At 36.1% G+C, this 12,333-nt stretch overlaps 1 protein-coding gene across 5 annotated transcripts in view; it reads left to right on the top strand.

Moving 5' to 3' along the window:
- LOC131068778 (probable LRR receptor-like serine/threonine-protein kinase At1g56130) overlaps nt 1-10,011 on the top strand; it is a 55,002-nt gene extending 44,991 nt beyond the window's left edge. For all 5 annotated transcript variants that reach the window (XM_058004050.2, XM_058004054.2, XM_058004053.2 and 2 more), the window contains 8 exons: nt 6,503-6,882; nt 7,144-7,339; nt 7,564-7,746; nt 7,877-7,995; nt 8,201-8,411; nt 8,516-8,753; nt 9,037-9,187; nt 9,273-10,011. In XM_058004050.2, coding sequence (XP_057860033.2) covers nt 6,503-6,882; nt 7,144-7,339; nt 7,564-7,746; nt 7,877-7,995; nt 8,201-8,411; nt 8,516-8,753; nt 9,037-9,187; nt 9,273-9,659 — 1,865 coding nt within the window. In that variant the 3' untranslated portion in view covers nt 9,660-10,011. The remainder of the gene's footprint in view (nt 1-6,502; nt 6,883-7,143; nt 7,340-7,563; nt 7,747-7,876; nt 7,996-8,200; nt 8,412-8,515; nt 8,754-9,036; nt 9,188-9,272) is intronic.
- Nucleotides 10,012-12,333: the final 2,322 nt, after the last annotated feature.

Here is a 12,333-nt window from a genome sequence, read left to right as displayed (position 1 = left end):
ATTCCGATCACTTGGGTGCATCCTTTGATACTATGTAATGAATATGACATAAAAGAGAGAAGACAAAATTTCAAACTACATAATAATTGATTCATAATCCCACATATTTATAGATAAAGGTGATCATGTGGCTGGGGAGTAAAGGTTTTAAGAGTTATTGGGAAAACTTGGCAATTTTCAAAATAAAGATATTGTTAAAAAACTAGATATTAGCAAAAAGACATCCAGAAACATTGATGTTTTGGACCATGACAATTTGGATCTTCATCTCGTTGACATTTTGGTCCTGAAATGTTGATGCTTTTCAAAATCACTCTGTAAGTTTTTCCCAAAGTCTTTTTACTAATTCTTTGGATTACAAAAACTTGAGTTCTTTAAATTAGATCTTTTATAGTCATTGAAACAAATATAGAACATGTAAGAAATAGAAAACTGATATTATGTCAGTAAATGATTCAATTCCATTAAATATCAATTCCAAAATTTAATAAAGAGTTTTCAGTGTCGAAATCAAATATCTGCATACTCTAGAAGCTGGAGTGCAAGTATGACTAGTAATTATTGAGTACAAGTTACACAAAATATATTCAACTACAAGCAATCTTGTTAGCTTTGGGAAAAAGAGCTTAAGCTCCTGTAACTTGACCTTTATTTACATCATTTCTCCACCCAACAATGCAAAATTCTGTGAAAACATAGTCTTCTCCCTCTTAGTAATCCAAATTGAGTTGTAAACAATATTGTTGAGGTCAATCGCGTAATCATACTTAGGTTTGCAGTAAAATCTAGATAAACATTGAAGATAAAATTCAAATGCTCAAACTTCAAAAGAATTGGAGTCATTAAAAATTGAGAAACTGAATCTAGGCTTTCAATTTCTTTATATATAGGTGAAGGTTGCGGTGCACAAAATCAAGATCATTCTTTTCTTTTATTGTAACAGGTTGCATTTCTTGGTGTGTGTGTTTTAACATTTTTCAAAAATGGTCATAAGTGGAAGCAATATAAGGTTGGGTCAAAATACAGAAGTTGCTCTGTTAAGATTAACTTAGGAGTATAAGTGCAAACATCATCCCACCATGCACCTAACAAAATACGTTAAAGTGTGAAAAGAGATCAAATTCAAAATTCAAATAATAAAGATAAAATTGAAAAGAAATCATATGCTCAATATGGAATCATGAATTCAAGAAAATAATTAGTACCCAACATCATTGACTTGTCTCAGTTGCAGGAGCATCCATGTATTATTACATCTCCTCAATTATTTGATTTCATTGTAACTGAAAGATCATTTTAGGTGATGCCTGTCAACATGAAAGAGGATATGTAACTATCTGCTGCAATGTCCCCTAATGGAACCCTCTTATATTCTAACCTAGAATCACAATTTTAGTGCATAGTAAATACAATAGAGGGACACTATTGTCAACTAAAGCTTGGTCTAGAACCTGCACAGCATGTTAGTCAACATTTCCATTATGCTATGATAGATCATATATTCAACATTCTTTATATATTGCCCAGTTTATATGGAGGATTTAACAACCCTTTCTCTCCCTACATCCGTTCCCATTAAGGAGCTCAAGGAGAATCACACAAGGCGCCTCGAGTCTCCCTCTCCAACAAGTCCAAGAGCACCAAGGTCCTCGTCAACTTGGCCTCTTGGCCCACACTCGGGGTTGGCAAAACTGCTGGAGCCTAGTGCTCTTGTTTCCTTGTATTCTCCCTCCATAATTGGATGGTGAGATTGAAAGGTATTACAGACTCCATCATATAATTTACTTAATTGTCATATGAACAGTTAGTGATAGAAAGGCATTATTACACTGTCATACATATTGCAGTCTATATTAATATTATTATTAAATTCTGCATAAGAACATTATCAGGTGTCATATATTAGGCATACATATTAAGCACATCTCCATGCATATCATCAAGAACAAGTATGTTAATGCCTGTAACTTAATAACAGTTCTGATTGATCTGATCGATGGCGATTTCAATGGATGTTTTTGATTCCTTTCCTTTATATCTCTCAATGTGAGGGAGAGGTCACACCTCTTCATCATGTATGCCTTTAGGCAGGAGACGCGTCCTTGCACCATTAGCACCCTTTGAAAGAGTGCAACTCTTCATTATTTCTGCCCTTTGAAAGGGACACAACCTTTCACAATCAGATCTGCACTTCTCATTCCCAAATTATCCTCCTTCAAACGAGTTCTCTTCTCCCTTTTATACTTCATATTTAGGGGAATCACAACTTAACATTTCATGCCTTTTGACCATTCATTAACTTTAATCAAATTTAATTATATTTGATTATATTTTAATTAATTTTTTTAATTTTCATTCTTTTGTATTTTTTATTATTATTATTTATTATTAAATTATATTTCAAAGTGGTGTGTACTTGGACTCATCATTTGTATATACAATTTTAGTAGATTCCTTCACACCATCATCACTTTGTAATATAACTCATTGCATTTATCTTTAATCACCCTCAAAACTACTGCTAGTGGTTATGAAATCGCTACACCTTCTTACACAACCTTCCAAAACATCCCATGAAACATTAGATTTGATAACTCAATGAAGTCAATATGTATGGAATATTTTACTTTCGTCTACTCATTAAAAAGAAGCTTTTAATCCATCTTATGTGAAATGGCTTCCTCAAGGTCAGAAAAGTGTTCGAAAGTATAGAGATAGTTTTTTTTTAATCAGTAAAGGCAAAGCCGTGACTATATATTCATTTTGAAAAGATTACACTATATAGATCCAGAATTCCAAAAAGATCATAAACCTAAGATAAACATTTAAAATCATTCCCTGGATTTACAATAAGGGAATCTAGTTTCAAAGCACTGCATTAAACCCTATACAGTTTCTTCATCCATTCCAAAAAACCTTCAGATTTTATAGCAACTAAGATCAAAACTTAACATTCTAAATATGAGTTTAGGTTTAACAGAGATTATCTAAAATATTTTGAGAAAAAACTTATAAACCAGCAGCCAACTAAAGGCTTAGCAATGTCTTCAAAATAAACCAGCAGCATAAAACCTATCTGTTTAATGATCTTCATGTGGCTCAGTAGGGGGAATTGGAGCTCTGCCTCTTCCATGGCCTCTGCAAGGAGACCGTCCTCGACCGCGACCAGAACCACGACCCAAACCTCTGCCGCCACCTCTCATGCCCCGTTCAACATGGGGTTCCTCTTCTTCTGCTTTTGGTGGCAAAATTCCATTCATCCTTGCAAATTCAAGGAGTTCTTCCTCCCTACCCAAATCTTCTGGATTCTCGCCAAGGAAACGCCATTTGAGGAATCTGAGCCCCATACCTGCAAGAGCTTTGTGATTGTCTAGGTCCTTGCCTTTAAGGTCGAGCAGAAAGGGATAATATTTGATGAGTTCCCCGGGAACATTGAAAAGTATTCTATCACTCGGTCGAGGAGCTCCTGAATCATGGCGCACTTTGTTGAGGATCTCTTGCAAATCTAGCAGGATTTCATCTGAGAATAGCTTCTTTGTGAGGATCCAAATAGCTTGCATAGCTAACTTCAAATCCAAAAGGGAGGCAACAAATTTGGATGAAATGCTTGTATTGTCACGGGGGTATTCCTCCTTGCTTAAATGCCCATTTCCCAGAATCAACTTTACTGCCAAGACGATTGTTGGTTCTGGATGAAGCAGTAGCCGCTTCAATCTTAAGTTTGTTATTTTCCTGAATGAGACTTGTCGAGTGGAAGGTGAAAGGGAAATGAGAGTGTCTGCACCAAAGCATGAGATTGGCCTTGGATAAACGCTCATAATAAACCCATATGGCTCCTCACCAGACATGGCTACCGAATTCTTTGACAACTTGGTGGTGGTCGAGGGTCCGGAGAATGGTTTGAAGTAGATTGATCTTTAATGAGATCTCTTGCAGGTTAGGAAAGGATAATAGCTTGCAAAGAAAGTGTAGCAAAGCCTAGGCAACACTTTCTTTAATGCACATTAATGAGGAGTTGCTTGCATTAAATTCGCCTACAAAGGTGGCGAAGGATATTGGTCCCTAATCGTGCCAAATCTCCCTAAATCTGAAATGATGTCTATCTTGTGGACGATGCATCCCTCGGGCTAGAAATGGCGGCTACTGCTGGCTGGCTTTTCAGGAGACGGAAAAGGTAATGCTATTTTAAAAGAGCAAATTAAGTGACGTCACTGCTAACGAGTCCTCTTTATTCTCGAAGAAGGCCAAGATTTGAATTCAAAAAAATAGCCGTTCCCCAAACTTAAGTGCCATGGATTGAATTTGAAAATTAATTAAAGAAGGAAGATGATCTGTTAGACCTTTTCGTTTGCTTTGATAGCCATTCCTTGCACTCATCAAGCTAGAGGGAATCCTTGCTACATAAATAACCTGTAATAGTTAGCCTTGCTAATTGCCTCCCTGTTCCCACTAGTGAATAGAAGTGCCCTCTGCTGCAACTTTTGAGAGGGCATCTGCCTCTGTGTTCGCTTCTCTGAAAATATGTTTTGCCTCATATTGCTCTAGCTTTGTCAAGTTTTCTGATATACTATCTAGAATTGCCTGTAGCCGCCAGTTTGGGGTTTTTTGCGTTTTGATTGCGTTGATTGCTATCTCTGAATCTCCCTCCACTGTGATGTTTCTTAATCCATGATTGATGCAATCCATTAATCCTAATTGTAAGGCTTTAAATTCTGCTATATTGTTAGTGTCCGGTGGCATTGGCTTTGCCATTTTCCCAATGATTGACCCTGAGTGGTCTCTAATCACATATCCTATGCCTGAAGGGCCTGGGTTGCCTTTGGAAGCACCATCAAAATTCAATTTTAACCACCCGCGCTTAGGAGGGGTCCAAATAGCTTCCTTTCTAGACTTGGATTTTTGCCCAAAAGAGGGAGGAATATATCTTATTCATAGATATATCTTATTATATCGATACCATTATATTCGAAATATATATCTCATTTATGTTTATCAGCATCCTCTAAACTAGCAGCACCACGTGAGATCCAAAATATGGTAGGTTGCCTTCCATTGAAATCTTTTCATATAAGTTGCAGGAGATGTCATAGTGGATCCCCATTTCATCATTTTACTATTTCCAATTGAAAGAAAACCTTTAAAAATGCCCTAAAATGTCAGGGGGTATGCAAAAACATTTTGAAAATGTTCCAGGACATTATGGATACCACCAAGCATTTCCTGGCCATTTTCAAGGCGTTTCAGCTGTTTCCTTGAACATTTCCCTGATTATCACAAATGTGATGTTATTCGTCATATCTCACTAAAAAGTGAAATATCAAATTTTAGTACTAACTACCTAGATATTTCTTCTCTATGTTTTGTCATAATCACTACCAATAATTCCCAGCATTAAGACAAGAATCAGATTTAGAAGCTGGCTTAGAAAAAGTTATTGCGCATGCAGATGAAATATGTGCTATCATCAATGGTGAAACTACAAGAATCAAGAATAATGATGGCTGCCCAGAAGACTGTTGAGACAGCATTCAAGGTCCATTTGGAGTTGAAGTATGGGGAGATCAGAACTGCGACTATAGCCGAACAAAAACCTTTTTGCTTCCACGTGGTCTTTCATTCCAAACTCTTCTGTTCCTTTAACTGAAAACTGGGACAAGGATAAGAATTGCTGGGCTTCCCAAATGCCTCCAAGTCACTGGAATTTATGCATGCAGAATCTGTTCCAGGGATTTTCTTCCTCAATATTCGTCATAAATTTCTAAAGATCTTCAAATTCACTTGTCATGTCTGAGTAGAAGAACCCTTATAAAATACATATCCATTTTAATTTCAGACTGATCATTCTACAGCTCATGAAAAAGGATTTTGAACACTTCTTTCAAAATATCCCATATTTTTTCTTTTTCTTCATCCTCTAATTTTGGTTAAAACTTTTGTGATTGGAACCTGTGAACAACAAAAATATCCAGATAATTCTCTTTGGAGTACGCTTCAGGTCTCATTCTGGGATTTCCATACTTACTAGCAAGAACTTACACAAGATATGTTAGTGTAAAGGCCTTCAACATTCCACATTTCTACAGACTTCAAGAAAATAGACTTGTAGGACTTGAGTAGGTCTTTAATACTTGTGCAATCTTCAGTGTTGTGATTACAAGGAACTAGCATTTCTGTTTCTGTAGTAAAAGAAAATAAATACGCACATTGTTTCTTCAGCTCTACTTCAACTGCATTCTTAATCCAGAGGATTGGATAGGAGGAGGAGAAAAAAGAAGAAATGTGATAGGAAGAAACTGACAAGTTCTTTATGATAAACAAAATAAAAACTGGCCATTTTTTAATGACCAAGAACAATTAAAAAGATGACAATGATGCAATGTTTCGTATGAATGAAGCATTTAGTTTAATTTGGCACTATAAATAAATATTAGCCTTTTGTTTTCTTGTCGAAATAGTGCTGGAACATATTGTTGATTTTCCTTTTTGATTTCTAAATTTTCAGATTCTCAATTTGCAATAAACTGTGGCGGCTCACAAATGACTTCCCAGCTAAACAATGTTTATGAAAGTGACAATGAAATACTTGATGCTGCCTCATTTTACGTGAGTAGTGATACACAAAAGTGGGGAGTAAGTAACACTGGAAATTTTCTGGACAGTTCTGCACAGAATTTTACAGAATCGAGTCAATCTCAATTCACAAATACATTAGATACAGAACTCTACCAAACGGCACGTTTATCTCCCAGTTCACTAAGGTACTATGGTTTGGGGCTTGAAAATGGACAATATACAGTAAAGCTACAGTTTGCTGAAATAGATATTCTAGACACACCGAGCTGGAAGAGTCTTGGAAAACGCATTTTTGATGTTTCTGTTCAGGTAAGTACCACTTTTCTAATGATTTGATTTCTATTTCCTCTTGAAAAGATTGTTTATTTATTTTCTCTTTTCTACGGGGAGAGGGTGCAGGGGGATAAAGATTATTTTATGCATTTTTCCCTTTTTTGATCCTTCGCTCGTTTCAAATAGTGACATTCATAGTGCATTCAATCTCATTTGGATTCTTTATTTTTTCCTTGGGTAAATACTAGCTCTTTGTCATCCCTCAGTTCTACAACTTCTTATCCACTGATGCTGTAGGGGAATAAAGTATTAACAAATTTCAACATCCAAAAGGAGGCAGGAGGTTCATTCATAGCAGTTGACCGATCTTTCAAGACAAATGTGACTGAAAATTTTCTTGAAATTCATTTTTTCTGGACCGGGAAGGGAACATGCTGTATTACAAAACAAGGAACCTATGGACCTTTAATATCAGCCATTAGTGTTACACCTGGTAAAGAAAACGACAGTACTTTTAGCTTGTTTAATTTAATTTGGAGAAGATATAAACAGAACATATTTCTATTGGGGATGAGGATTGTGCATAAAACCAAGCATTGTATTACTACAATACATTTCTTCAGTTGTTTTTTACAGATTTATTTACATAATTTACAACATTAAATGCACTGGAAACCCTAGACATCTTTACAGCTGAATATTTTATTATGTGTGTAGACTTCAATCCTACTGTTTCGAATAAGCCACCTTCTAAATCCCCTCCGAAGAAAATCAAGACTGGAGCAGTGATTGGAATTGTTTTTGGGGGTGTGGTTGCTGTTTTGACATGTCTCGTGTTTATCATTTTGTGGCGAAGGAAAGTCAGAAAGTCCTTAGAGGCACGTGGTCAGGAACAAGAAGGTAAATGGAAAACATTTTAGGAGGTCAAATTTCATGGATCGTAGCTACATGTTTCTCACAATTGAATTTAATTTAATTTGGGGAACTTGGTAATGGCATTGATCCTCTTATCATCTTGCTTCTTTATCAGCACTTAAAGGAATTCACACAAAACCAAACATTTTCAGCTATGCTGACTTGAAGAATGCAACAAATGATTTTCATGAAGAAAATAAGTTGGGCCAGGGAGGATTCGGTACAGTTCATAAGGTATGTTAATAAGCGTTCCAGTATTTGCATTCACTTTGTTTTAGGTTTGTGTACACAAATAAATTCTATAGATCATGCATAACATTCTCCATAATTTATGTTATTTTTGTCATGGGTCACGGCAATTACAAATCATTCTCTATCCTTAAGTTTCCCCTTAAAATTTATCTGATTTTTCTTGTTCTCGACTATGTCATAATAACAGGGCATTCTTCCAGATGGTAAATTGGTAGCAGTGAAGCAATTGTCATCTGAATCTAAGCAAGGAAAGCGCGAATTTATAAATGAAGTGGCTGCAATATCTGCAGTGCAACATAGGAACCTTGTTAAATTGCACGGATGCTGTGTAGAAGGAGAACATCGTATTTTGGTCTACGAATGTCTGGAAAACAACAGTCTTGCACAAGCTTTATTTGGTAGCAATATATTGCCATACCAGTTACCCTGATTTGTAAGAGTTATTTTGTATCCATTCACAGCATAGAAACAAATACATGAGTTTCATGAATGCTAAATGCAGGGAATAAAATATCTGAAATAAACCTGGACTGGCCTACTCGGTTTAACATCTGTATTGGGACTGCACGTGGGCTTGCTTACCTTCATGAGGAGTCCAGCGTCCGAATAGTGCATCGAGACATCAAAGCCAGTAACATCTTGTTGGATAACTCTCTGAACCCTAAGATTGCAGATTTTGGGTTGGCTAAGCTATTTGATGAAACCAGAACTCATATCAGTACCAGAGTTGCTGGCACAATGTAAGATCACCTTGAGTATTAGATTTTAATTTTCTGATACCTATCAGAGATGAAATTTCCTTACATTCATTGAAAAACAATATAATTTCTGATGTTTTAAGATCCCACTTGAACAAGATATTCTTCCTGTTTGCAATCTTGTTCATCTGTTCATAAATGTTTTCTTTTCTTTTTTGTGTGACCGATTAATAAAGCTACTGTACATGTTGAAACTTTTGAAAGCAGTTGGATGTTGCACTGCCTACTTTTACATGATCTGATTGGAAAGTGTTTGTGTTTGAAGAGGATATATGGCTCCGGAGTATGCAATGCGAGGTCACCTCACAGAAAAGACTGACGTTTTCAGCTTTGGGGTTGTTGCTTTAGAAGTGGTGAGCGGCAGGAGTAATTCAGACACATCTTTGCCACAAGAGAGTGTCTATCTTCTGGAATGGGTGTGTACTACTGTAGTATTTTTTCTTCAATTATGCAGTAATTTTAAATTTTAATAATCACCATCATCTACTGGTCAAATTATAGGCCTGGCAACTGCATGAGCAAAAGAGACTGCTGGAATTGATGGATCCTAAACTAGAATCAACATACATAGAAGATGAAGTTCTCAGAGTTATTGCAGTAGCCCTCCTTTGCACACAAGCTTTGCCTGCAATGCGCCCATCAATGTCTCGAGTGGTAGCAATGCTGACTGGTGATGTAGAGGAAATTCCTGTTGCTTCTCGCCCTGGTTACATCACAGATTGGCAGTACAACAACCATTTGGCTGCTCAAGATCCTGGAAGCACATCTATTGCGCTAACACCACAGCAGAGAAGTAGAGACATCACGCTGCCTGATACATTGTTCTCGCATGAAAATGAGGAAATGACTTCATCAATGGTCCACAAGGCTTTAGGAGATGGCCGATGAATACCAAACTCAAGAAACAATATGGAGACCTTGTACTTGCTAATGTCCCGCATCTTGTTGTGACTAGATTTAAATGTAATATAGTAGTTCTCTTACTCATAAACTCCCATGCCAGTATCTACAATTGACCTCCACCGTATCCCACATCTGCAAGTGATTATAATGCAAGTTAATCTTGAAATTGTGAGTAGGGATACAATTGGTGGTTTTAATGTTTATTGTCCTAGTATATTATGTGACATGTTCGATGTTTATTGTGCAGTAGTTTATTGGTAAGTGTTGTGGATGAGTTTTCTTCGTGTATATATGATATGAGAGATTGAATAAAATTTGAAATTTCAGGTTTGCTTTCTATGGAAAGCACTTTATTTCATGGTTTTGTAGGATTTTATATTCACATACAACTCATACAAAATGAATTTATTTTAACATAAACATTAATGTCCATAAGTGACCAACTATGGAAATGGGTCTGCAAAAGAATTATGCAGATGAAAAATATAGAATGGGAGTGGCTACTGCTTAGTGCATCTCCAATACACTTACAAATACAAAAACAAAGATATACAAAGTCTTGTGCTGCTCTTTGAATGCATCTACACTTAAATATTTCTATGTATGTCCATATATGCAGGTATACGTATTTGCATGGTTACCTTCGATATTCAGATGCCATCGAAGATTAGTACAGTTGTAATTATATATTATTATCTAAAACCAATATCCATTTAAAAAATGTACAACTGCTCGCCTATAAAGCTCTACAACATATACAATTTGTTTTCATAATCTTGTCATAATAACATGTTTACACTTTTTGGATTTGTTAAATATGAAAGCACTGTCTTCAATTCCTCATATATCCTCAATATGACCACCTACGTGAAAACAAATCTTGAACTGAAACATCACATAAATCTGAGCTCGATTTTATATTTAGGGAGATGGATACAAATCAAACCAATTAAGAGCTAGCTAAAAAGAAAGTTAGCATTCATTAGCAGGAATTATGTGGTGATTTCTGGCCTGGGCAATTCCAAATGAATCACATACATTCTATAGCTTTAGAAATAGCATTGAAGATTATATTCTGTTTTCTTGAGAACTTCGTGGCGCTCAAACTGCTTAGACAATATCATTATATAATGAATTATTTTAAGCCACAATTATATGATTAAAGTTGAAAAACAAAATTCTTTACTGTCAATAGTCATCTTGATGTAAATCAGTTTATATTAAGGTTGTGGGACGATAACATACATGCATCTGCAAGTTCGTTTGGATTTTTTTTTTTAATTTCTTGAACTTTTTAGTATTCAAGTGGGAAACAGAAATGGAAAACAATTTACACAACTTGCAGGTTCTCTCTAGGCTTACAATAACGAGTTTCTTGTCTAGTGAATACCGCTAGGGATTTGCAGATCGAGTTGAAGATATTCGTGATTTTTCCATGAGTCTTTTTCACAAGATTTGTTGAGCTTACAATACATACCAGGAGTCTTTCTCAGTGAGAAAAATGTGCTATGGATAAAAATGTGCTTATTTCTTTTATCATTTTCGCATTGAATCTTATTGATGGTATTCTCTACAATGTTGTCAATTTTCCATCTAACATTGCCTTGGGTTCCATGGTGATCATGTCAACTCCTTCGGGTGCATGGGCCAAGTTGATTTCTACAGTGTTGGGCTCATTTGATATGCTTTTGTTGGCTCCAAAGGCAAACTCAAAAGTTGGCAGAGTGTTGCCTAGATGAACAAGTCATGCTTAAAATGGAATTTTGTGAGTTGATCCTTGTGTAGCTTAGTCGAAATCCTGCACGACACACTTGCATCACTCGGCATTGTTTCTTTTGTGCTCTTTGGTACTAGCGGCATGTTTCTTGTATGCTCTATTGTAGGTATAGTTGCCTACATCAGTGCTAGAATCATGTCTAAGGCAGTGGAGGGGGCTTAAGCTCTATTTTTAGATAAGAGGTGGTCTTACGGAAAAATTATTTTTTTGCTACTGGATTATTTGAAATCTTTTCCTAAAAAATAGAGCCCCTGCTTTTTAGGCATGAAAATTTAAGCTGGTGAAAATGGGGTGGGGCTAGAAATTGCTCCACCAGCTTAGGAATATATTATGCTATTTGTCAATCATATGAATTTTAGAAGAAAAACTAAATTTATTTACTACTAATTTATTTAAATTTAGAAGTTTAAACTTAAGTTGATCTGCACAACAAAGTTCATGTTATCCTTAAATTTAGGAGCTTAACTTTTTAACCTGAGTGCAAAACAAAATCCATGGGACCGCCAGCTTTAAAATTATCCTAAAAAATCTAAGCAGCTCCAGCTCTATTTTTTAGGAAGCTCCCCTCCATGGGATCCCAGCCTAATGATGGCATGGATTGTACCATTAAAGTCAGTGTTGTAAGACTGGAGATAGAGATAGTTGTAGTGAAGTCACTAGTGTCAATGTCTGCTGAAATTTATCTGAACTTGTGGATGATGGTGTTTGATCCTTTTGTATTGGTGCCATCGGCACTTGTTTGGGCACACTTGTGCTTACAAATGTTGACTCTGTGTAGGTTGTTGCACACATGCCATTCATTCATCATTTGATGACTCCTTGATGTTGATGTCAAACTTGATGGGTGTGTTGGCACTTCCGCGGGAAGGATTGTACTGTAGT

This window comes from Cryptomeria japonica, chromosome 11, assembly GCF_030272615.1.
Source record: "Cryptomeria japonica chromosome 11, Sugi_1.0, whole genome shotgun sequence".
Classification (NCBI taxonomy): domain Eukaryota; kingdom Viridiplantae; phylum Streptophyta; class Pinopsida; order Cupressales; family Cupressaceae; genus Cryptomeria; species Cryptomeria japonica.
The sequence above is the reverse complement of the archived record's forward strand: the minus strand, read 5'-3'. Positions and strand labels throughout refer to the sequence as shown.